This window comes from Thalassophryne amazonica, chromosome 8, assembly GCF_902500255.1.
Source record: "Thalassophryne amazonica chromosome 8, fThaAma1.1, whole genome shotgun sequence".
Classification (NCBI taxonomy): domain Eukaryota; kingdom Metazoa; phylum Chordata; class Actinopteri; order Batrachoidiformes; family Batrachoididae; genus Thalassophryne; species Thalassophryne amazonica.
The window spans coordinates 91,855,362-91,881,238 of record NC_047110.1 but is presented as its reverse complement, the minus strand read 5'-3'; the positions used below and the strand labels follow the sequence as shown (position 1 = coordinate 91,881,238).

The 25,877-nt window shown below is 43.3% G+C and overlaps 1 protein-coding gene across 1 annotated transcript in view; it reads left to right on the top strand.

Moving 5' to 3' along the window:
- Window positions 1–25,877, top strand: part of LOC117516093 (SLIT-ROBO Rho GTPase-activating protein 1-like) — a 245,944-nt gene that overhangs the window by 119,727 nt on the left and 100,340 nt on the right. The window contains 1 exon segment of the mRNA XM_034176985.1: window positions 5,606–5,768. Within this exon segment, the coding sequence (XP_034032876.1) occupies window positions 5,606–5,768 (163 nt within the window).

Sequence of the window (25,877 nt, the reverse complement as noted above, 5' to 3'; positions counted from 1 at the left end):
TTGAATTCCTAAGTCACAATATCACGGCTGGGGGCATTCACTTCAAAGTATGAAAATCTCACCTTGTCCTTGTGATTCAGATTTTGACACCTCTCTATAAAATCAAAATAGAAAAACAAAAGGTCCAGCTTTCCTCCCCGAGTCAGCAGGTGTATTTCTGGAAAACATCTTTTTACTCAGCATTTGTCGGCATTTCTCAGCTTGTGATGTACATTTTAGGAAAAGCAGAAACATCCTGATGGCTGATAGACAGTGAAACGAACACTGCTTCATCCGATAACAAAGCGTCTGAGCTTTTATTCGAAAGTGAAGGTTCGGATGTACAGAGAGGCTGTACAGAGAGACAAGAGGCGACACACTTCACCCCATAACTCTTAATTTTTTCAGAGTCTGTCAGATTTTGGATTCTAAGGTCACTGGACACTACGATATTTTATTCCCGCCGTGAGCGTGCACGCGGATTGTCTCCACGATTCTGTTTTCTTACAGGCTGGACACGCAGATGGATTTTTTTTTACATTGGGAAAAAGTCTGAATATGTTATTTTCAGGAGATAATGGACTTTCTATCTAACGTGAGAGAACTTTGTGAGGAGCTCTGCAACACTGGCTGGCGGTCGAGCGCGATCCATGAGTGGGGACTCCTTTGGTGGAGCAGATTTTGGAAATCACAAGTGGATGACTTCAGATTTTTTTGTTTGTTTGTTTGTTTTGCTCATGAAGCTGGTTGGGTTTATTTTTATTTTACTTTGAGTGTCTTGATGTGAGACTGTTCTGTAACGGAGCAGCATGCGCTGCACTGGCGCAATGGTCACAAGCACGCACAGTGGAAAGCAGCTGCTTTTACTGTGACTGCATCAAAATTGGCAGTTACCACTTAAAAATGAGTTGTCATAACACAGTATCACATTACGTAACCTTTGTAATTAATCTGTTCTGTTTTTAACGTTAGCAGCATTCAAGTGCGCGCTGAGATGTTTTCCTCTAAGAAACACTGCCGGAACCACTCGGAAAAGTTATGATTTCAGTGTGACTTGTCCTTTAAAACATAGACGAATGGAAATAATGCACGCCGCTATCCAGCCCCAAAATCTCAAAGTGTGTCTTGGTACCTGAAGAATTTCGAATTCCGTTCTGCGGTTTTCTTCATAAAACTGAAGTTATTGTACTTGGCCCCACAAATCTTAGAAACATGGTGTCTAACCAGATCCTTACTCTCGATGGCATTACCCTGACCTCTAGTAATACTGTGAGAAATCTTGGAGTCATTTTTGATCAGGATATGTCATTCAAAGCGCATATTAAACAAATATGTAGGACTGCTTTTTTGCATTTACGCAATATCTCTAAAATTAGAAAGGTCTTGTCTCAGAGTGATGCTGAAAAACTAATTCATGCATTTATTTCCTCTAGGCTGGACTATTGTAATTCATTATTATCAGGTTGTCCTAAAAGTTCCCTAAAAAGCCTTCAGTTAATTCAAAATGCTGCAGCTAGAGTACTAACGGGGACTAGAAGGAGAGAGCATATCTCACCCATATTGGCCTGTCTTCATTGGCTTCCTGTTAATTCTAGAATAGAATTTAAAATTCTTCTTCTTACTTATAAGGTTTTGAATAATCAGGTCCCATCTTATCTTAGGGACCTCATAGTACCATATCACCCCAATAGAGCGCTTTGCTCTCAGACTGCAGGCTTACTTGTAGTTCCTAGGGTTTGCAAGTGTAGAATTGGAGGCAGAGCCTTCAGCTTTCAGGCTCCTCTCCTGTGGAATCAGCTCCCAATTCAGATCAGGGAGACAGACACCCTCTCTACTTTTAAGATTAGGCTTAAAACTTTCCTTTTTGCTAAAGCTTATAGTTAGGGCTGGATCAGGTGACCCTGAACCACCCCTTAGTTATGCTGCTATAGATGTAGACTGTCACAGGGGCTGCAGCATCGTTCTTAGTCTCTGATCGGATCAATCCCACAGCAGACAGCGTTGATTGAGTCGGCTGTGCACCTGCCTGTGTACGCCCGGTGCCAGCATGCCTCCTCCCTTGACGGCGCGGCGATCGCTGCGCCCTGCACGGGCTGTGGTCCCCACCAAGACGAAACAAAAAATGCAGAGATCATCCTCTGATCATCTGGATTCGTGTAATGCTTGCGTTTTGTCATGGTTTGTGTCATCTCGATGTAAACAGGATAAAATAAAGAGCTGAAGTTGTGGTTTCTGGTTTGTGCGCCATTAGATTCCCACCAAGTGCTAAAACATCAGTGCTAGATGACGAGTTACAAAAGCTGAAACACAGCTGGCAACTGCAGAAATTTCATCACAGTGGTTTTCTATATCCCTTTGTTTTCACATATTCCAGATACACTGTACAGCAGGTGAGAAATATAAAGCAGAATGAGAAATCCTATTCAAGATATGTATAAAATACAACCCCAATTCCAATGAAGTTGTGACATTGTAAATAAAAACACAATACAATGATTTGCAAATCCTCTTCAACCTGTATTCAATTGAATACACCACAAAGACAAGATATTTAATGTTCAAACTGATAAACGTTATTGTTTTTGTGCCAATATTTGCTCATTATGAAATGGATGCCTGCAGCATGTTTCAAAATAGCTGGGACAATGGTATGTTTGCCACTGTGTTACATCACCTTTCTTTCTAACAACACTCAATAAGCGTTTGGGAACTGAAGACACTAATTGTGAGTGTCGAGATTGGGTATAAAAGGAGCATCCCCAAACGTCTCAGCCGTTCACAAGCAAAGATGGGGCGAGGATCACCACCTGGTGAACAACTGCATGAAAAAATAGTCCAACAGTTTAAGAACTATGTTTCTCAGCATTCATTTGCAAGGAATTTAGGGATTTCATCATCTACAGTCTATAATATAATCAGAAGATTCAGAGAATCTGGAGAATTTGCTACACATAAGTGGCAAGGGTGAAAACCAACATTGAATGCCGGTGCTGTGTGTTATTGCTCATGGCATGGGCATTGTACACATCTGTGATGGCACCATCAATGCTGAAAGGTACATCCAGGTTTTGGAGCAACACATGCTGTCATCCAAGCAACGTCTTTTTCAGGGACGTCCCTGCTTATTTTAGCAAGACAATGCCAAGCTATATTCTGCACGTGTTACAGCAGCGTGGCTTTGTAGTAAAAGAGTGCGGGTACTAGACTGACCTGCCTGCAGTCCAGAGCTGTCACCCATTGAAAATGTGTGGTGCATTATGAAGCGCAAAATACGATAATGGAGACCCCGTACTGTTGAACAACTGAAGTCGTACATCAAGCAAGAATGGGAAAGAATTCCACCTACAAAGCTTCAACAATTAGTGTCCTCAGTTCCCAAACGCTTATTGAGTGTTGTAAGAAGGAAAGGTGATGTAACACAGTGGTAAACATTCCACTGTCCCAGCTTTTTTGAAAGGTGTTGCAGGCATCCATTTCAAAATGAGCAAATATTTGCAAAACAACAATAAAGTTTATTAGTTTGAACATTAAATATCTTGTCTTTGTGGTGTATTCAATTGAATATAGATTGAAGAGGATTTGCAAATTAGTGTTGTCTCTTTTTATTTACATTTCACGCGACATCCCAACTTCATTGGAATTGGGGTTGTAAAAGGAGACCTGATCTCGAAAACAACCTGATGGTAATTGTACTTGATATAAAACCAACACAAGGATTGATAACTGTGTAATGCTGTTTTCACATTTGTTCTTTGATAAAATGAGAAAATAATTTCATACAGAAAAGTGGTCAGTTATGGTTTATTCCTTCATTCTTTCTAGAGGAAGTGGTGTGTATTTTTTAGAGGATATTTGGGGTAACATGGGGAATTTTTTTTGTTTTGTTTTTTGTGAGATGCTCCTTTGGAAGCCCTTATGTAAACTTGGAATAGTTGGTGTGCACAGACAGGAGCTCCTTAAACTGTGACCCACTGCAACTGCTCATTATTTGGTTCAAGTTAAATGAATATTTTCTTTGTAATTACTCCATTGTGTCAAAAGCTGTGAATTCATACAGGCTTTTTTTCTGCTTTTTTTAAGCATTGTGAAAATATTTTGCACATAGTACTACAATATGTACAGGGCTGGGTTACTTGCTGCCTGCCTGTGCAAAGTAATCTCATGAGGGGAGAACAGAGGAGAGTGTCCATATGGTTCCGGCTAGACTTGACCGCAGACTCAACCTTAGAACCCGTCACAAATATGCACACGTACGCATTTGCATTCTGTGTTACTCTTTTTGTCAGTGGGAGGAATGTTGCAGATTAATCCAGAGGAAGTCAGCCTGCAGGCCAGTGAACACTGAGCTCCAGATTACAGGCCTGCACAGTGTCCCACTGTTAGCCTGGAAAAGCACACTGTTTTGTATCTTTTGCTGCGAGTTGTCTCTTTTCGTGTCAGTTCTTTGCTGTCGTAGTTCATGCATAATTCTACTTTTCATATCCACTTAAAATGCATTCGTGACTTCTCTGGCTTTATTCCACTAAGTGTATTTAAAGCCTGTGGCATACTCTACCGGAAGTCAGCTTGGCTCAGAGCATTGCAAGAGCTTTGCCCCAGAAATGTCACTGATACAAAGTATTTCCAACTGGATTCTGTATTCAGATCAAATGCACAATCCTTGTTATATATGGAGAGCTTTTTCGGTTCCAGGACCAACAAATATATGGGGCACATAACACCAAGGGACACATTCCTCTTCCTTTTTTTTTTGAGGGGGGGGGCACTTAAAGTTGTTGGTGTGCTGGAAGGTGCTGAGTTGCCGTCGTCTTGTGGAAATGCTTTACAGGAGTTAAAGCTGAGACGAGGCTGTTCTAATGCAGAAACGACTCTGAATCATAATCAAATAAATACATATATAAGTAGCATGTAAGCTTAGTAAATCATTCAAGTATTGGTGCTAAATTGTGGGTTATAAGTCTGTGATGGTTTTATTTTCAGCTATTATCAACTGCATCAAGAAACATGGCAAAATACCTGTGCCTCAACTTTGTCTCAGGTTAGATGAAGCTAAACATGATTATTAATATTTTTCATTACTTTCAGAGAGCATAGAGGAGGTAGTTCTGTGGTATAAGGAGCTGACCTACCTATATGTAGACTTGGGTTCGGGGCCCAGCCACAGTACCTCATGGTTAAGGTATTTATACCCAAAAGTAGATTTGGTTTTCAGTGAAGTGATTCATTTTTCTCCACACACACACAGATGACATTTAAAACATGATAAAACCAGTGACAACAGTGCTTCATCCTACGAGATGGGAATCAGTGCGAACAAAAAATACTATACAAAGTAAGAACCATCATAACAGATAAAAACAGGAAAAGAATAAATACATTAAATAACAAACCTGTGTCTTTGAACAAGATACGTCATCTGCATTGTCTCAGTCCACCCAGCTATAAATGGGTTACCTGTGTCATACTGTTCTCACATCCAGGGAGAATTATGGACTCTCATCCACTTCTCATTGCAGAATCCACAATTAAGCACCAGGACCAGTGGGCTTCAGGGCTTATAAAAGACTTCCTTCTTCTTCTTTTAGGCAGCTATAGTCACACCACACTGTTTTTACTTTCCATTTAGGAAAGACCAGAACCTGCTGTCCCCAGTCAACTGCTGGTACCTGCTGCTGAACCAGGTGAGGAGGGAGAGTAAGGACCATGCGACGCTGAGCGATATCTACCTCAACAACGTCATCATGAGGTTTATGCAGATCAGTGAGGACTCCACACGGCTGCTCAAGAAGGTGAGGGTGGAAATGCATAGTCTACAACCAGTGAAACATTTGGACACTCTGCGCGCGCGCACACACACACACACACACCCCTACACAAACGCGCGCACACACAAAAGAAATCCACTGCGCTGTAAGGCGTCTGACGTGGTTTTTTTTTTTGGTTTTTTTTTCGCTGCGCTGAGGAAATAGTCTTTTTTTGGTAGTAGACGCGTGCCAAATTAACATGCAGATCCACCTCTAATCTGCTGTGGTTACACCAAGTTAAACAAGGGAGAAACCGAAGGAACTTACTTACTATCTGAGCTGAGGAAGGAATCAGAAAGCAAATGAAACAAATCTGGATTTTAAAAACCTCATTGTCAAGCAACACATACACAGGGGCTTACAGTGCATCTGTTAAGTATTCACAGTACTTCACTTTTTCCACATGTTATGTTACAGCCTTATTCCAAAATGGAGTAAATTAATTTTTTTTCCCCTCAAAATTCTACTCACAACACCCCATAATGACAACATGAAAAAAGTTCTTTTATTTTTGCAAATTTCTTAAAAATAAAAACTAAGAAATAACATGTACATGAGTATTCACACCCTTTGTTCAGTACTTTTTTGATGCACCTTTGGCAGCAATTTCAGTTTTAAGTCTTCTTGAATATGATGCCACAAGCTTGGTGCACCTATCTTTGGTTAGTTTTGCTCATTCATCTTTGCAGCACCTCTCAAGCTCGATCAGGTTGGATGGGGAGCATCGGTCCACAGTCATTTTCAGTTTTCTCCAGAGATGTTCAACTGGATTCATGTCTGGGCTCTGGTTGGGCCACTCAAGGACATTCACAGAGTTGTCCTGAAGCCGCTCTTTTGACATCTTGGCTGTTTGCTTAGAGTCATTGTCTTGCTGAACGATGAACTGTCGCCCCAGTCTGAGGTCAAGAGCGCTCTGGAGCAGGTTTTCTTCCAGGATGTCTCTGTACGTTGCTGTATTCATCTTTCCTACAATCCTGACTAGTCTCTCAGTTCCTGCCGCTGAAAAACATCCCCACAGCATGATGCCACCACCACCATCCTTTACTTTTAGGAATGGTGCCTGGTTTCCTCCAAACCTGACACCTGGCATTCACACCAAAGAGTTCAGCCTTTGACCCATCAGACCAGAAAATTTTGTTTCTCATGGTCTGAGAGTCCTTCAGGTGCCTTTTGGCAAACTCCAGGTGAGCTGCTATATGTCTTCCGTCTGACCACTCTACCATACAGGCCTGATTTTGGATTCCTGCAGAGATGGTTGTCCTTCTGGAAAGTTCTCTTTCCACAGAAGAATGCTGGTGTTCTGACAGAGTGACCATCGGGTTCTTGGTCACCTCCCTGACTAAGGCCCTTCTCCAGTTGCTCAGTTTAGATCGGCGCCAGCTCTAGGAAGAGTCCTGGTGAATCTGAACTTCTTCCATTTAGGGATGATGGAGGCCACTGTGCTCATTGGGACCTTCAAAGCAACAGAAATGTTTCTGTTCCCTTCCCCAGATTCCTGTCTCGAAACAGTCCTGTCTTGGCGGTCTACAGACAATTCCTTTGACTTCATGCTTGGTTTACGCTCTGACATGCACTGTCAGTTGTGGGACCTTATATGTATGTATATGTCCAATCAACTGAATTTGCCCCAGGTGAACTCCAGTTAAGCTATAGAAACATCTCAAGGATGATCAGTGGAAACAGGATGCACCTGAGCTCAATTTTGAGCTTCATGGCAAAGACTGTGAATACTTATGTACATGTGATTTCTTAGTTTTTTATTTTTAAGAAATTTACAAAAAATAAAAAAACAGCTTTTTCTCATTATCATTATGGGGTATTGTTTGTTGAATTTTGAGTAAAAAAAAAATGAATTTCATCCATTTTGGAATAAGGGTGTAACATAACAAAATGTGGAAAAAGTGAAGCGCTGTGAATACTTTCTGGATGCAGTGTTTCTGATTAAAATAACAGGTAGTTATAATAGTGACACAGACACACTTAGGGTCATGTCATTCTTGAAATAATAGGGACACAAAATTATTTTCATTCCAGTTTCTGGTTCCAAACACTGTGTGACTACTGTATTCACACGTCTGAGTGCTCCACGCGAAATTCTGCCAGAATGGAGGGTGGTCATTTGTACAAACTTGGCCAAATATTGCATTGGTTGAACTGCCCATTTTAATAAAACGTCTGATTTCCTCAACAATAAAGAATAAATCAACTGTCTGTGTCTATTTTTGTCCTGTCCTTTTGCCATTTATTAAATGCATTCATTGTCAGCTGATGTCTGTCAGTTTTCAGTATTACCCACACAGGCAATAATTTGAACTGAAACATTTGGAACAGAAACATTTTGAACAGCGTTTATATTAAAGCAGAAAATCTTGGCTTTCTTGTAAGCTTCAAACGTTCCTACCTGTTTAAATCCAAGCAACTCTGCAGTTAAATAATCCATTTGTTTCTGTCCATTTTATCTTGATCATGAAGATAAAACAGCTATAATTTTCCAGTCAGCCTCTCTGTGAAAACGGTGGAACATCCAGTCTCTTATTGAAAACACATGAACTCCTTGTTCATTCCTTGTTCTTTTCTCCTTGTTCATGTCCAGAAGCGCTGCATGTGCTCTCTGTGTCCCACTCTCTCGTACTCAAAAAGGTACCATGTACGAACATCCAGGCAGCAAGAAAGATCTCCGTCTGAACTCCCCTCAAAGTTTTGAACATGTACAAAACTATGAACACGCACAAAACTTTTGGATGAACTTGGTGGACATCAGCTGACAAGGAACTCTTTTTGAAGATGGATAAAGGACTTATTTCTGACAAAATGCTGACAGATTATACTGTATTTGTTGTCTTTCTGATGCCTGATTCTGTTTATTCCTCTCTGTTTGAAGTGCAACCCCATCCAGAGATGGGAGTGGTGTCTTCTTCTGCAACCCTCCTGTCCTGAGCACCAGCAAAATTTCCTGTATATTCGTTTTGTAAATTGTTTTGTCAATTGTATCGGTAGCATGGCTCAAGCAGAGGCTCCCCCCTTTGAGTCTGGTCTGCTTGAGGTTTCTTCCTCAAATCATCAGAGGGAGTTTTTCCTTACCACTGTCACCTGTGTGCTTGCTCTGGCGGTTAGTAAGGTTAAACCTTACTTGTATGAAGCGCATTGAGGCAGCTTTGTTCTGATTTGGTGCAAAATAAATGAAATTAATTAAATTAATTGAAAAAACTAACACAAAATGATAGCAGTCACTGTTTTTTGCACATCTTTTAAGAGCACAGGTCAATCAATCAATCAATTTTATTTATATAGCGCCAAATCACAACAAACAGTTGCCCCAAGGCGCTTTATATTGTAAGGCAAGGCCATACAGTAATTACGTAAAAACCCCAATGGTCAAAACGACCCCCTGTGAGCAAGCACATGGCGACAGTGGGAAGGAAAAACTCCCTTCTAACAGGAAGAAACCTCCAGCAGAACCAGGCTCAGGGAGGGGCAGTCTTCTGCTGGGACTGGTTGGGGCTGAGGGAGAGAACCAGGAAAAAGACATGCTGTGGAGGGGAGCAGAGATCAATCACTAATGATTAAATGCAGAGTGGTGCATACAGAGCAAAAAGAGAAAGAAACACTCAGTGCATCATGGGAACCCCCCAGCAGACTAAGTCTATAGCAGCATAACTAAGGGATGGTTCAGGGTCACCCGATCCAGCCCTAACTATAAGCTTTAGCAAAAAGGAAAGTTTTAAGCCTAATCTTAAAAGTAGAGAGGGTGTCTGTCTCCCTGATCCGAATTGGGAGCTGGTTCCACAGGAGAGGAGCCTGAAAGCTGAAGGCTCTGCCTCCCATTCTACTCTTACTGTTGTGAAATTGTAGGAACACGGACCCACAACAGGGGGCACAAATGAACGGACAATGGAGGAGTCAAATAATACTGTTTTTACTGTTGTGAAACAGTCACAACAAATACAACCGATTACAATATTGAGACTGAGTTTAATTACAACGGTGTCGTGTGGGCAGGCTCGACGATAGGAGACGTCTGTCCAAGTCGAACCGGAACCAACCCGATTTCCTCTGCCACCGAACCCCGGGAATACTGGAGCCGCCAAGTCCCGAATTCCCAGATGGCCACTGCCTCCGCTCGTCGGATCCGGTACTGCTGGCAAGAAACAGAAACAGTCAGGTGTGGATGCGGCTGCACCCAGCAACACGGAGGGTGGAGAGTTCACCTCCACCTCTCGTCAACAACAATCAAGAAGTGTAGGAAGGTGAGTACTTATCCAAATGCTGTCTGGTAGTCAGCTGTCCTACAGATAATCAACAAGAATACAATTAAAGTCACACGTATGTGTAGGCTGAGATTGTTACCTCTTTGGTAAGGCGATATCTCGGCAAATGAGGTGGAGATGCCGTCCTGCTGATATACCTCCTTGTTGATTGGGATCAGCTGTCTCCAGTGATGGGTGACAGCTGTCATCCTGGCTGCTCCTGTAAGGCGGCAGCGCCCTCCGGTGCCTGGAGCCCGCACTCCAGGCAGGGCGCCCTCTAGTGGTGGTGGGCCAGCAGTACCTCCTCTTCAGCGGCCCACACAACAGGACCCCCCCCTCAACGGGCGCCTCCTGGCGCACGACCGGGTTTGTCAGGGTGGCGACGGTAGAAGTCGGCCAGGAGGGCCGGGTCCAGGATGAAGCCCTTCTTCACCCAGGAGCGTTCTTCGGGGCCGTACCCCTCCCAGTCCACCAGATACTGAAAACCCCGGCCCATCCGTCGGACGTCGAGGAGCCGGCGCACGGTCCAAGCCGGCTCTCCGTCGATGATCCGGGCAGGAGGTGGCGCCGGACCCGGAGTGCAGAGGGGTGAGGTGTGATGAGGTTTAATCCTAGAGACGTGGAATACTGGATGAATCCGCAGTGAGGCCGGAAACTGGAGCCTCACTGCGGCGGGATTGATGACCTTGAGTATCTTGTACGGACCGATGTATCGTTCTTGCAGTTTTGGGGAGTCCACTTGTAGGGGAATGTCCTTGGTGGACAACCACACTTCCTGCCCAGGACGATACGTGGGAGCCGGGGCCCGCCGCCGGTCTGCATGGTTCTTCGCCCTCGTCCGGGCCCTTAACAAAGCAGAACGGGCGGCACGCCACACCCGACAGCACTTCCGTAGGTGGGCCTGGACCGAGGGCACACCGACCTCCCCCTCAACCACCGGAAACAACGGGGGTTGATACCCCAAGCACACCTCGAAAGGGGAGAGGCCGGTGGCTGATGACACTTGACTGTTGTGGGCGTACTCGATCCAGGCTAGGTGGGTACTCCAGGCCGTCGGGTGCGCGGCTGTCACACAGCGTAGGGTCTGCTCCATCTCCTGGTTGGCCCGTTCTGCTTGTCCGTTGGTCTGGGGGTGATACCCGGACGAGAGACTGACCGTGGCCCCCAGTTCCCGGCAAAAGCTCCTCCAAACATGCGAGGAGAACTGGGGACCGCGATCGGAGACGATGTCTGATGGTATCCCATGCAGACGGACGACGTGGTGGACTAGGAGGTCCGCTGTCTCCTGGGCCGTTGGTAGCTTCGGGAGGGCCACGAAGTGGGCCGCCTTGGAGAATCGGTCCACTATCGTGAGGATCACGGTGTTTCCCTGGGACGGCGGGAGACCCGTGACAAAATCCAGGCCGATGTGGGACCAGGGGCGATGAGGAACGGGCAGCGGCTGTAGCAAACCCGAGGTTTCGCGGTGATCGGTCTTGCCCCTGGCACAGGTGGTACAGGCCTGGATGTAACCCCGGACGTCGGCCTCTAAGGACGCCCACCAGAAGCGCTGCCGGACGACTGCCACGGTCCTACGCACCCCAGGATGGCAGGAGAGCTTAGAACCGTGACAGAAGTCCAGGACTGCAGCCCTAGCTCCTGGTGGGACGTAGAGTTTGTTCTTCGGTCCGGTTCCGGGGTCCGGGTCTCGTGTCAGGGCCTCCCGGACGGTCTTCTCCACGTCCCAGGTGAGGGCGGCCACGATAGCGGACTCCGGGATGATGGGATCCGGGGGATCCGACGACTCCGTTTTGACCTCATCTTCGTGTACCCGGGACAAAGCATCCGATCTCTGATTTTTGGTCCCGGGACGGTAGGTGATCCGGAAGTCAAAACGGCCGAAGAACAGTGACCAGCGGGCTTGCCTGGGATTCAGCCGCTTGGCGGTCCTGATATACTCCAGGTTCCGGTGGTCAGTGAAAACCGTGAATGGCACGGACGTTCCCTCCAACAGATGTCTCCACTCCTCAAGAGCCTCTTTCACCGCAAGGAGCTCTCGATTGCCGACGTCATAGTTCCGTTCGGCTGGGGTCAACCTGCGGGAAAAATAGGCACACGGGTGAAGGACCTTATCGGTCTTCCCGCTCTGGGACAGCACGGCACCTATCCCTGAGTCCGAGGCGTCCACTTCAACCACTAACTGGCGACTAGGATCGGGCTGCACCAAAACAGGTGCAGACGAGAAGCGCCGTTTCAACTCCTTGAACGCGGCTTCGCAACGACACGACCAGGTGAAGGGGACTTTTGGTGAGGTCAGGGCTGTCAGGGGGCTAACTACCTGACTATAGCCCTTAATGAACCTCCTGTAGAAATTAGCAAAGCCTAGGAACTGTTGCAACTTCCTACGGCTTGTGGGTTGGGGCCAGTCTCTCACCGCCGTAACCTTGGCCGGATCAGGAGCGACGGAGTTGGAGGAGATAATGAACCCCAAGAAGGACAAAGACGTGCGGTGGAACTCACACTTCTCGCCCTTCACAAACAGCCGGTTCTCCAACAACCGCTGCAGGACCTGACGTACATGCTGGACATGGGTCTCAGGGTCCGGAGAAAAGATGAGTATATCGTCTAGATATACGAAGACGAACCGGTGCAGGAAATCCCGCAAGACATCATTAACCAACGCTTGGAATGTTGCGGGAGCGTTTGTGAGACCGAACGGCATGACCAGGTACTCAAAGTGACCTAAGGGGGTGTTAAATGCCGTCTTGTACTGTGAGAAATCTTGGAGTCATTTTTGATCAGGATATGTCATTCAAAGCGCATATTAAACAAATATGTAAGACTGCTTTTTTGCATTTACGCAATATCTCTAAAATTAGAAAGGTCTTGTCTCAGAGTGATGCTGAAAAACTAATTCATGCATTTATTTCCTCTAGGCTGGACTATTGTAATTCATTATTATCAGGTTGTCCTAAAAGTTCCCTGAAAAGCCTTCAGTTAATTCAAAATGCTGCAGCTAGAGTACTGACGGGGACTAGAAGGAGAGAGCATATCTCACCCATATTGGCCTCTCTTCATTGGCTTCCTGTTAATTCTAGAATAGAATTTAAAATTCTTCTTCTTACTTATAAGGTTTTGAATAGTCAATCAATCAATCAATCAACTTTTTTCTTATATAGCGCCAAATCACAACAAACAGTTGCCCCAAGGCGCTCAAGTCAGGTCCCTTCTTATCTTAGGGACCTCATAGTACCATATCACCCCAATAGAGCACTTCGCTCTCAGACTGCAGGCTTACTTGTAGTTCCTAGGGTTTGTAAGAGTAGAATGGGAGGCAGAGCCTTCAGCTTTCAGGCTCCTCTCCTGTGGAACCAGCTCCCAATTCGGATCAGGGAGACAGACACCCTCTCTACTTTTAAGATTAGGCTTAAAACTTTCCTTTTTGCTAAAGCTTATAGTTAGGGCTGGATCGGGTGACCCTGAACCATCCCTTAGTTATGCTGCTATAGACTTAGACTGCTGGGGGGATCCCATAATGCACTGAGTGTTTCTTTCTGTTTTTGCTCTGTATGCACCACTCTGCATTTAATCATTAGTGATTGATCTCTGCTCCCCTCCACAGCATGTCTTTTTCCGGGTTCTCTCCCTCAGCCCCAACCAGTCCCAGCAGAAGACTGCCCCTCCCTGAGCCTGGTTCTGCTGGAGGTTTCTTCCTGTTAAAAGGGAGTTTTTCCTTCCCACTGTTGCCAAGTGCTTGCTCACAGGGGGTCGTTTTGACCGTTGGGGTTTTTCCGTAATTATTGTATGGCTTTGCCTTACAATATAAAGCGCCTTTGGGCAACTGTTTGTTGTGATTTGGCGCTATATAAATAAATTTATTTGATTTGATTTAACAGCCTGTGGTACATAGCCAACTAATAAAGATAGATTGATCATATTTAAGATCGAAGCGTTAAATAATGGTAGGGCTTCCTTGAGCAGCCTGGTAGGAATGGGGTCTAATAGACATGTTGATGGTTTGGATGAAGTAACTAATGAAAATAACTCAGACAGAACAATCTGAGAGAAAGAGTCTAACCAAATATCGGCATCACTGAAAGCAGCCAAAGATAACGATACGTCTTTGGGATGGTTATGAGTAATTTTTTCTCTAATAGTTAAAATTTTATTAGCAAAGAAAGTCATGAAGTCATTACTAGTTAAAGTTAAAGGAATACTCGGCTCAATAGAGCTCTGACTCTTTGTCAGCCTGGCTACAGTGCTGAAAAGAAACCTGGGGTTGTTCTTATTTTCTTCAATTAGTGATGAGTAGTAAGATGTCCTAGCTTTACGGAGGGCTTTTTTATAGAGCAACAGACTCTTTTTCCAGGCTAAGTGAAGATCTTCTAAATTAGTATGACGCCATTTCCTCTCCAACTTACAGGTTATCTGCTTTAAGCTGCAAGTTTGTGAGTTATAACACAGAGTCACGCACTTCTGATTTAAAGCTCTCTTTTTCAGAGGAGCTACAGCATCCAAAGTTGTCTTCAATGAGGATGTAAAACTATTGACGAGATACTCTATCTCACTTACAGAGTTTAGGTAGCTACTCTGCACTGTGTTGGTATATGGCATTAGAGAACATAAAGAAGGAATCATATCCTTAAACCTAGTTACAGTGCTTTCTGAAAGACTTCTAGCGTAATGAAACGTATTCCCCACTGCTGGGTAGTCCATCAGAGTAAATGTAAATGTTATTAAGAAATGATCAGACAGAAGGGAGTTTTCAGGGAATACTATTAAGTCTTCAATTTCCATACCATAAGTCAGAACAAGATCTAAGATATGATTAAAGTGGTGGGTGGACTCATTTACATTTTGAGCAAAGCCAGTTGAGTCTAATAATAGATTAAATGCAGTGTTGAGGCTGTCATTCTCAGCATCTGTGTGGATGTTAAAATCGCCCACTATAATTATCTTATCTGAGCTAAGCACTAAGTCAGACAAAAGTTCTGAAAATTCACAGAGAAACTCACAGTAACGACCAGGAGGAGGATAGATAACAACAAATAAAACTGGTTTTTGGGACTTCCAATTTGGATGGACAAGACTAAGAGTCAAGCTTTCAAATGAATTAAAGCTCTGTCTGGGTTTTTTGATTAATTAATAAGCTGGAATGGAAGATTGCTGCTAATCCTCCGCCTCGGCCCGTGCTACGAGCGTTCTGGCAGTTAGTGTGACTCGGGGGTGTTGACTCATTTAAACTAACATATTTATCCTTCTGTAACCAGGTTTCTGTAAGGCAGAATAAATCAATATGTTGATCAATTATTATATCATTTACTAACAGGGACTTAGAAGAGAGAGACCTAATGTTTAATAGACCACATTTAACTGTTTTAGTCTGTGGTGCAGTTTAAGGTGCTATATTATTTTTTCTTTTTGAATTTTTATGCTTAAATAGATTTTTGCTGGTTATTGGTGGTCTGGGAGCAGGCACCGTCTCTACGGGGATGGGGTAATGAGGGGATGGCAGGGGGAGAGAAGCTGCAGAGAGGTGTGTAAGACTACAGCGCTGCTTCCTGGTCCCAACCCTGGATAGTCACGGTTTGGAGGATTTAAGAAAATTGGCCAGATTTCTAGAAATGAGAGCTGCTCCATCCAAAGTGGGATGGATGCCGTCTCTCCTAACAAGACCAGGTTTTCTCCAGAAGCTTTGCCAATTATCTATGAAGCCCACCTCATTTTTTGGACACCACTCAGACAGCCAGCAATTCAAGGAGAACATGCAGCTAAACATGTCACTCCCGGTCCGATTGGGGAAGGGCCCAGAGAAAACTACAGAGTCCGACACCGATTCAGTGTTAATTTTAGTGACCTCCGATTGGCGTAACCGGGTGTCATTACTGCCGACGTGAATTACAATCTTACCAAATTTACGCTTAGCCTTAGCCAGCAGTTTCAAATTTCCTTCAATGTCGCCTGCTCTGGCCCCCGGAAGACAATTGACTATGGTTGCTGGTGTCGCTGACTTCACATTTCTCAAAACAGAGTCGCCAATAACCAGAGTTTGTTCCTCGGCGGGTGTGTCGCCGAGTGGGGTAAAACGGTTACAAATGTGAACGGGTTGGCGGTGTACACGGGGCTTCTGTTTAGGCCTGCTTTCCCGGCTGCTCGGGATCTGCCAGAGGGAAACTAACGGTGGCTAAGCTACCTTGGTCCGCACCGACTACAGGGGCCTGGCTAGCTGTAGAATTTTCCACGGTGCGGAGCCGAGTCTCCGATTTGCCCAGCCTGGCCTCCAAAGCTACGAATAAGCTACACTTATTACAAGTACCATTACTGCTAAAGGAGGCCGAGGAATAACTAAACATTTCACACCCAGAGCAGAAAAATGCGGGAGAGACAGGAGAAGCCGCCATGCTAAACCGGATAAGAGCTAGTAGCTGCGCTAAGCTAGTGGATTCCTAAAAACACACAAAGTGAATAATGTGTAAATAATTTAGAGGTGATTCAGCAGAGGGAGTGCTTTAGTTAAGGCACGTGAAGATTACACTGTGAAACAAATCGTTATCTAGGTAACTAGATCAATCTAACTGCGCAGATTAAACAGCTAACAGATACAGCAAAACACCGCTGTGCTCCAGAACAGGAAGTGATACAATACCGCAGTGAGAGCCAATCACAAGTCAGACGTGGAAAAAAAAACAAGAAAAACATTGTGCAAACTCATTGTTATTCATTGTTTACAGTGTGTTGGGGTCATGAAATTAATTTATTTTAGGTGAGCATTTAATAAATTTTAATTAAGAAATAATTTAATTTTGAGTGGGTGTTTTATCAACTTTCTTCAGAAACGGGGGTGGGCTTATGTCAAAAATGGTTTGTGTTTTCACTATTCTGTCCTTGTTAGGGATGGGTATTGATAAGATTTTATCGATAACGATTCTGCTTACCAATCCAATTCCTTATCAATTCCCTTATCGATAACTCTTGTGAGTTTTCTGTGTACTAAAAGTAGGCTTTACAGGTTTTCTATGTCAACAACATTTTATTGAGTCTTAAAGTAAATAAATATGAAATTGTTAACTGGATCCTTAAACTCTGGACATTATAAATTCTACATGGTGGATTCTTGATCTCTGGACATGAATAGAAATAAACAAAATCTGTAGTTTTTGTCAAAAGCATTTCCTTTCAGACATTACTGGCATGAATGGCGTTCCATGCTTCTGAGCTGAGCTCTTACAGCTGGCTGTGCTGCACGTCAGGATGTAAATCATAAAGAATGCAGAATGTCTTATTTTGGGAGAACAAAAGTTTTAGTCGATTGTTGTTTATTGTCTGTATTACAGCGTTTGGAAAGAGGTGTCTTTTTATTTAAATTGGCAATTCATTTTGGAGTTGTTAATTCCAACCAGACTGTGTCTCGGCAGAGAGCCGCGCAGCGTTTGGAGCTGTGCCAACGGAACGGAGAACGATTCTCGTTTCGTGACTGCAGCAAGACACGAGTCCCAGTTCGTGACTTTAATCCACACAAAAGTGACTCACGATTAACATATTTTAATGGCTTTCAGAGGGGTTAAGAAGTGGACTTGCCTCTTCTAAAGAGCAGCGAATCAAAGAACCAAGGAGCCAGCAGATCAAAGCACTGCTTCATTGGTTCACGCTTCAAAGTGGAGTCGTGCTGCAGGGTCTGCAATCAACATAAAGAAATGATCATTTTAATGACAAACACCCTCAAAAACAACGGCCACTCTAAAGGACTGATAAGGGAATCATTAAGCAAAACGGCTATTGATGTTGGTGGATCGAATCAATTAGATCCAAAACGATATCTGAAAAGAACCCATTCTCAATACGCAACCCTAGTCCTTATCACTTTCACTTTTTAGAGCAGTCTGATTGGCTCCACTTGCCTTTTGTTTTTTATTATTATTATTATCATTTGTTACTTTGCATCTCGCTGACGCATAGCAACGTTAAGTGCAGGTTAGATTTAACTTTTTCATTACCCAGACTGAATTTAGACTGCCACTAATGTAATCCACATTTTTACAGTGGTCAGGGTCCCAGCCACTGATGTTATATTATAAATGGTCCTTCACTTTCAATCAATCAATTCATTTGACCAAGATGTGTACTTATTTGAAAGTTAGAATATATGTATGCAGTATATTTTCCCTTCTGTGTTTGATGGGGTGAAGCTCTGATGCAGTTTTGTGGTTTTGTTTTGAGACTCACAGTAGTGCAGAGAAACCTTTGTCACCACAGTTCAGATCTGCACTCCCTTACTGAAGCCTGTGGCCTCATGGTCGTAACTGGGCCTCTGCTGCCTTTTCTACCACAAAGATGACAACTCCCTTCCAGAATATGAGCTCCTATGCAACAAGAGTCACAGGAACTTGCCACAAACCTAAATTACAAAGCGGCTTCTCTTCAGAAGCGCGCTTTTGTGTCAGTTAATCTTGTGAGACCTTTTCTGTCTTGACTGTTTTGTTTTCATGCTGTACTGTACAGCAAAGACTGCTTATTTAATCCACACATTCAGAAAGTAAAAGTAAGGCTTCCCCCCACCCCCCGAATCAGTAATTGATGTCTTTTGATTGCGGTGGTTTTGTCTGATTATCTGGAGGAGTGGTCTTAGATGTTCACTTGTACCTCCAACACACAAGCAGGAAGCCACAGTGGGCATTTCTTCTTGATGGTGTTAAAAGGCTTATAGTTCTGCTAATGTGGCCAGATGTGAACCAGCCAAGGACATTTTTCATGTTATTCTGGTTGCCACATCATGTGATTATGATAATGATAAATATCCTTCTCCACTAAAGATTTCATTTTGGTGTATAAGTTTGATGCAGCATTCGGCTCTTTGTACCAACAGTTTGAAGCTAAATTCCAAATGTTTCCTCAAGTAAATTCATAGACACACTTGCACCGTAAATGAAGTGCAATAAAGATGTTTTAAATGGGTAGGTGGGTCTGTACTGCTTTATCCATTGATTTAAATGGGTTACTATGTTTACTATTGTTATTATTTTGTTTGGGCCTTGTTGAAGTGTAATTTCCTGTCAGTATTGCTTCACTTTGTGTGGCACTTAGTTCTGAGATACTGAATACAACACCGAAAGTTTTCTTCTTTTTTTTTTTTTGAGTTGCTAACAGTCCACGTAAATATACTGCCGCCTTGTCATTCATAGCTTTGTTGTATTTTACATTAGGTTTGAATTTGTTATTCTTTTAAGGCTTATAACCTTTTCATAATTTGCTTTATAATGTGATGGCAGAGATTTTGGGACACATGAAAACAGACCATTTTAGGCCTCAGCACTCAGTCATCTTAAATCCTACTAAACTGTTAAAAGTATTGCAGAGCGTGGTCACTGATCACACAATGCTTTAAAAAAAAACGGCATTGTTCAAGGCTTGCAGTATTACCATTTTTTACATGGGTTTGGGCAACAGTGTGCCACAAAGAGCCAAGAAGGTCCAGATGATTGCCTGAGCAGGTGATTTTACAGATGAACTCTTCCCTTCAACGAAGTCGTGATATCCCTGAAATCACCGGCTTAGATGATCGGTAGCAAGGAAACGTGCACATTGAGGAAAAAAAATTCAACGAAGTCCTGATATCCCTGAAATCACCGGCTTAGATGATCGGTAGCAAGGAAATGTGCACATTGAGGGGAAAAAAAGGAACGCCGGTGCAACACAGATGTCTGTGCAAAAAATGTAATAAAGCTGCAAAAACAAGGAAGGACTCTGATGAAGATGTAACTACATCGAAATGTCAGTCCCTCTTTTGTTTTTGCACCATTAATAAATTTTGTGCACAGACATCTATCTTGCACCGGTGTTCCTTTTTTTCCTCAAGTTTCCTCCTGACCTGGTTGCACCGGATTGTTGTGCTTGGCAGAAGTGCGGAGAAGCTTTCCTTTTTGGCTTGGAAACTTGCTCCTTCTTGGTCCTTCAGGCCCACCGCTTTATAACACTGAACTAATTTTGATAACAGTCAACAGGCAACCATAGCAAAGTTGTTCATCTACTCAAGAGTCAGGGAACAAATCCTTCATCAAAATATCCAACTCTAAATTACTCCATCTTGGGTTTAAAATTAATTCTGCAGCTAGATCTGCAGGTGGTGTCCAAGTTAATGAAATCTCCCTGCAGGGTTGTTTGGTGGCAGGATTAGCGCGCTGGCCACTGTGAAAACATTCACACATCTTGGAAGGTCGAGACTATGGGTTGAGACTGTTGTGATGAGATGAATTCATCCCATTGGGATGTGGCAATATAAATTAATAAATACATATGAAAAACTGTTGGTAAATTAGCTGATTCATTATAATTATGTAATACTCTGTTACTCATCATTTTAGAAGCCTTTGAAGGTTTGTTTACATCAGTGATCTTGGTAAATATTGTCAGTATGATCTCAGCTGATTATGAATAAAATTATTTGATAATTTCTGTGTCAAATAGACATGTGTCACCAGTGTCATAATGTACTGTAGTTAGAAAATCTCATGGTTCCAAAACTGCAAAAATCTGATTTATTTATAAAGCTCGTTCAGACAAATATTCAAATCGCTTCACAATTTAAGACAAAATTAACACACAAGAATTTAAAATACATAATTGCACAAGAAGCAGGAACATAAAATTGAAAACCAGCAATACTTTAACATAAGTACACTATGGCCCCTAAAATGCATGTGTTCTTGCTAGTTCCCACCAAATGGTTTTAACTCCTAACACCCATATTGTGTTCATAGGAAGCAGAATTGCATCCATTTTGGCATCCATTAGCATGTTTGACAGAAAAGAAGATGTCTTCCAACACTGTGATTTCTTGATATCATCCTTCACCAGAAAGCATTTGTCTCAGACCAAGAAACATTTGGTCTGTTGTCCAAACCGGTGTATTTATTTATTTACTGTATTTGTAGAGTGCATGACTCTGACTCACCTCACGTAAGTGGGTTCTCTGTGCACAGACACTTCTACACACAGGGATGCGTAGTATTGCATAATAGTACACGGAACTGAATTGAACCCCAAAATCAACGATGAAATAAGTGATCACTAATGGAAACAACATAACTTTTAATAACTGGTTTGTACCAGATTTAACTCCACTTTCCTATCTCCCTCCACCTGGGGCAGGTAGACAAACAGGGTGCATTCAGCTTTCACAGGTGGTCAAGACTTTAATCATGGTTGAACTGCTAATGATATATGTTGACTATGCAGAGTACCCTGTGGTTTGTTTTAAATTTTGTATGTTAATTTTGTTTTATGCATCTTAAATAGTAAATGGACTGTATTTATATAGCGCTTTTCCATCTGTATCACATCTGTATCCGTCTGTATCATGCCTCACATTCACCCCGATGTCAGGCTGCTACCACGCAAGTCGCCCACTACACAGCGGGCGCAACTAGTGGATTAAAGACCTTGCCGTAGGGCCTTTAGAGATTTTCTGGTCAGGCTGGGATTTGAACCGAGGATCCTCTGGTCTTGAGCCCAATGCTTAACCACTAGCTCCCCCCCCACCCCACCCCCGCCCCCCCATACAAAGTAAAGAGGAGGGATGCCACAGGTGTTATACCAACTGCAGCAGCAGTCAGTATACTTGTGGATTTTGACTATGCTACATGTGTGCATGCAAAGTCTTACAGTCTCCAGAAAAGCTGTCACTTTTCAGTGCACCGTCTTTTTAAAAATGAAGTAGAACTTGGTGCAGTCCATTTTAAAGATGATGACAGGTGCCACTCTGGTTAAAATCTTGGTGGGCACACATGTCCCTGAATAATGTGGGGACTTATTCCTGCCCTGTTTCCATCTTAGTTTACACTCATTTTTATATTGTAACGTCTCATGACATGGACATTTATGCGATGTCCTCCTTGGCATACACATTAGCCATTTCTAACCATGATGCTTGGTGTTTTTTGTTTTGTTTAGTTAATGCATTCCGTCAGGGGATCCAGGTGACATTGTGCAGACAAATGGCAGCCTAGTGGGAGGTCCTGGTTCATAAGAGACCTGAGACCCTCTAATTAGACTCTGCCTGAGCTGTTTGATCTCAGCAGAGCTTCTGTAATGAAGCACAAACAACAGAGAAGTCCCTGATGTTCTGCGGGTTCCCAGACAGCCCAGAAGAGACAGCTGTACTGTTGTCATTCTTCCAGCACATCAAAGACCTGTGTTTTTATTTCCTCGTATGATCTTGTCTCAGCCTGTGAAGTGTAACAGCAGTGGAGGAGCCCCGGGTAGCCATGGTGTGTTCATCAACATCCTCTGCCTGACCTCTTGGCTGTTTGACGTGTACCATTGCCTGCTCAGTGCTTCTTTTTTCCCCAGACCCCCCAATCTACAGGCACAGACTATATTGGAAAGAACCAATTTTCTCTTGAGGTTTTGAATGTAGTGCAACATTCTCCATCTTCAAGCTTGGACAGATCTTATCACGGATGTTGAGCTTTCATTATTTTTGCAACCAGCTCTTTGTTTTTGTCTGCCTTTTTTTTTTTTTTTTATGTTGGTCACACTTTGTGGCCACAGCTTCAATCTGATTTCCCTGACGCTTAATGCAGTTTAAAGTTTTCCACAGGCAAAACTTGAGCTTCACTGTTTTAATTCTGTAATCCTGAACTTGCTGCCATTGGGCACTTGATTGAAAGAAGATGGTGATGATCTAGTGGTTAAAGTGGTGGGCTTGAAACCAGAGGGTCCTCAGTTCAGCTCCCTGTCAGACCGGAAAATCTCTAAGGACATGTGGGGAGGCGATGATCTAGTGGTTAAAACATTGGGCTTGAGACCAGAGGTTACTCGGTTCAAATCCCAGCCTGACCAGAAAATCACTACGGGCCTTTGGGCAAGGTCCTTAATCCCCTAGTTGCTCCCGGTGTGTAGTGAGTAGCTTGTATGGCAGCATCCTCACATTATTGTAAAGCACTTTGAGCATCTGATGCAGATGGAAAAGCACTATATAAATGCAGTCCATTTACCATGTATGTGGGCAAGGTCCTTAATCACCAAGTTGCTCCCGGTGTGTGTGTGTGTGTGAGAAACTGGCAGTGAACATTATCAATTCAAGATGAAAGCATTCTATTTATATTTTCTGGTCCTTACCTGCCTGGATTATGAGACCCTGTCAAACATTTTCTGTGTCTGTGACCCCGCCTCACACATCAACCCCACAGCCTATAGAACTGCATTTTGTGCGATGACTAATGTCAGTGGTAAAATCAACCTACCACTCCCCAAATCCTCACATGGATTCTCTTTTTTTTTCCCTTCATCTTTCCAGTGTGGTTAAAATGCAGATGTTTTAAGCTTTAGAGGGAAAACCCATTTGTTGGATCTCCTTAATGAATTTGATAGTACTGGAAACTCCAACTGAGATTCCCTTCAAATTAATGGGGATAATTCATTCAACCTGAATCACAACATGGGTTTTATAAGCAGCCCTCTTTCTATATGTGTGTACATATAGTGTTAGTGTGACAGTACAACTGTTTCATTGAGTTCTTCAAAGGCATTTCAGATTAACTGAGGAATTCTAGAGAAGAAGCTGTAAACATGTCTTGAATGTAATGCCATTTTTTAATCTCTCCCTCTCTCTCTTTCCGTATCTCTTGCTCACTTCAGTTGTGATTCCTGAGAAGGCTTTTCATTGTGCTTTGGATCATTTCCCAGTCATCTCAATGTGGAAGAGCTGACAACTGTGAGATCTGATAGATACTGGAAGGTTTTGTCCTCAAGACAGACCGTTATTAATGGCATTTCCAAGAAGAGAAGGCTTGTGTCTTTCTGATCTGTATCGTGTGCTAAAAATGGCAATTATTAAGCCGTTTACGTAAAACGGAGTAGTCATATTTTGTAGTATAATTACAGGTTACTGTGTGTATAAATGATAGGGCCTGATCATCCTGTAATTTACAAAAAACGTCTTACTGTTTACATGTTTGCAGCTTGCATCTCAGATCCTTTTTTTTTCTATCCTTTAAAATGTGCTTGAGGTTGTGTTTCCTGGGGCGGTGGTTTAAAAACTCTGGTTATCAGGCTTATAGTCTGTTTGTTCTCTGATTAGGTGTGTGTGCTCCAACTTGGAGAACTGACACTTTTGATGGCTGAAGATACTGTAGCTCTATTTAGACGTTACACACGGCAGCCTGACAGGCCGTAACTGTGGGAGTAATCCTCTCTGCTGACTACTCACATGCTTGGGCATCGTGCCGCTCTACCTGAGAGTGACACTGTATTTAAGAAAGGGATTTGATTGTAATTTTCCTTTTCTTTCCTAATCTGTTAACATGTTCACAGAGCAGAAAATGTATGCGTTTACGTATGTGTCAGGATGTGGTGTGTACGAGCATTCCTGTGGATCAATGAGGGGTTTAGCTGAAATCTGTGCATGAAGTATACACTTTTACGTGGCATGTTTTATGAGAGCAAAGAAATGTCTCTTTTCTGGGAGCATGCTCCAGTGCCTTGTGTTGCTGCATCCAGCACACCACAGACCCAACTATAGCTCCTGGATGTCAACTCCTCAGGCAGAACAACTGATCCATCCCACTTCTTGAAAGTAGCCACATATCTGCCGCAGCAATGTGAAACATGGGTGTGGCCTTGGCCTTCTGCTGCTTGGGTCTTCAACACTGAGTGCTTGCTGGTCCATGCACAAAGAGACGCGTCGCATGGCCGAAATGTCGAAGCTGACACTCCCTCACAGTGAAAGCGATACTCCTCATCTCAGTCTCACTCAGTAGCCACTTGTTTAACACAGTCATTCCCGTTGTACCCAAGGATCTTCTGAAGAGACCTGGTACCAAAGACATCCAGTCGTCACCTTAGGTCCCTGGTAGTATTCAAGTCGCAACATACAGTACGACTAGAAAGACTAGAAACACCATGACCCAAAAGACTTGGATTTTTATTCTCCGACAAAGGTATTCGCATCACCATATACCTCTGTCCAGTAAGGTGCTCAATTAATCATATGGTGTGTTTTAGGAGTAACATGAATTATATCAAGTGGAGTCATCTGTCATTTCCCTTTTAAAGCGGCTTGCACTTGAACCTGGGGGACTTGGGGGACTCAGTATAAGACAGAAGTGAGTAGAAAAGCTTGAATCTTCGACTGGACAGCGTTGCTTGACGCAAGGACATTTCGCTTCAAATCGCAGAAGCTTCCTCAGCTAAAATTCTTGCTCTGGAAGTCTGACTTCTGTCTGACTCTTGTAGAGAAGAATAAAACAGAAGCCAACAAAAGCTGGAGTTTTAAACCTAACCAGACCCCTCCTACTGAGAGGCAGACTGCTATAGGCTAGTGACTAAACAATAGCTCTAATTAGCAACTATTGTGCTGTAGTTAGCACACCTAATGGCAGGACAGCTGTCCCTCCAATGATGGGATGGATGCCTTTCTGATGGCTCCCTTGATGACGTGAATGACTCATTACCATGAACAAAAGACTGAAACTCCTTTGACCTGAGTACCCCATTGTAAACAGGGGATAAAGTGTGTCTCAGACCCCCTCCCCAGTTAAGGCTGGGTTTCAAACGTTTCACAAAGAATGCCTCCTTGACCCCTCTCTCAAACTATGTCTTCTCTCTGGCTAAGATTTTAACTTCCTTGTCCGCAAACGTGTGGTTAGTGTCTTTAAGGTGGAGGTGAACCGCAGACTGAGGTCCACTGGCGCCCTCTCTGCGGTGCTGGAATAGCCTTTTGTGTAAAGGTTGCTTCGTTTCACCTATGTAGTGTTCATTACAGTTTTCCTGACATCTGATAGAATACACTACATTGCTTTGTTTGTAACTAGGGATCATGTCCTTAGGGTGAACTAATTTCTGTCTCAAGGTTTTAACCGGTTTAAAGTAA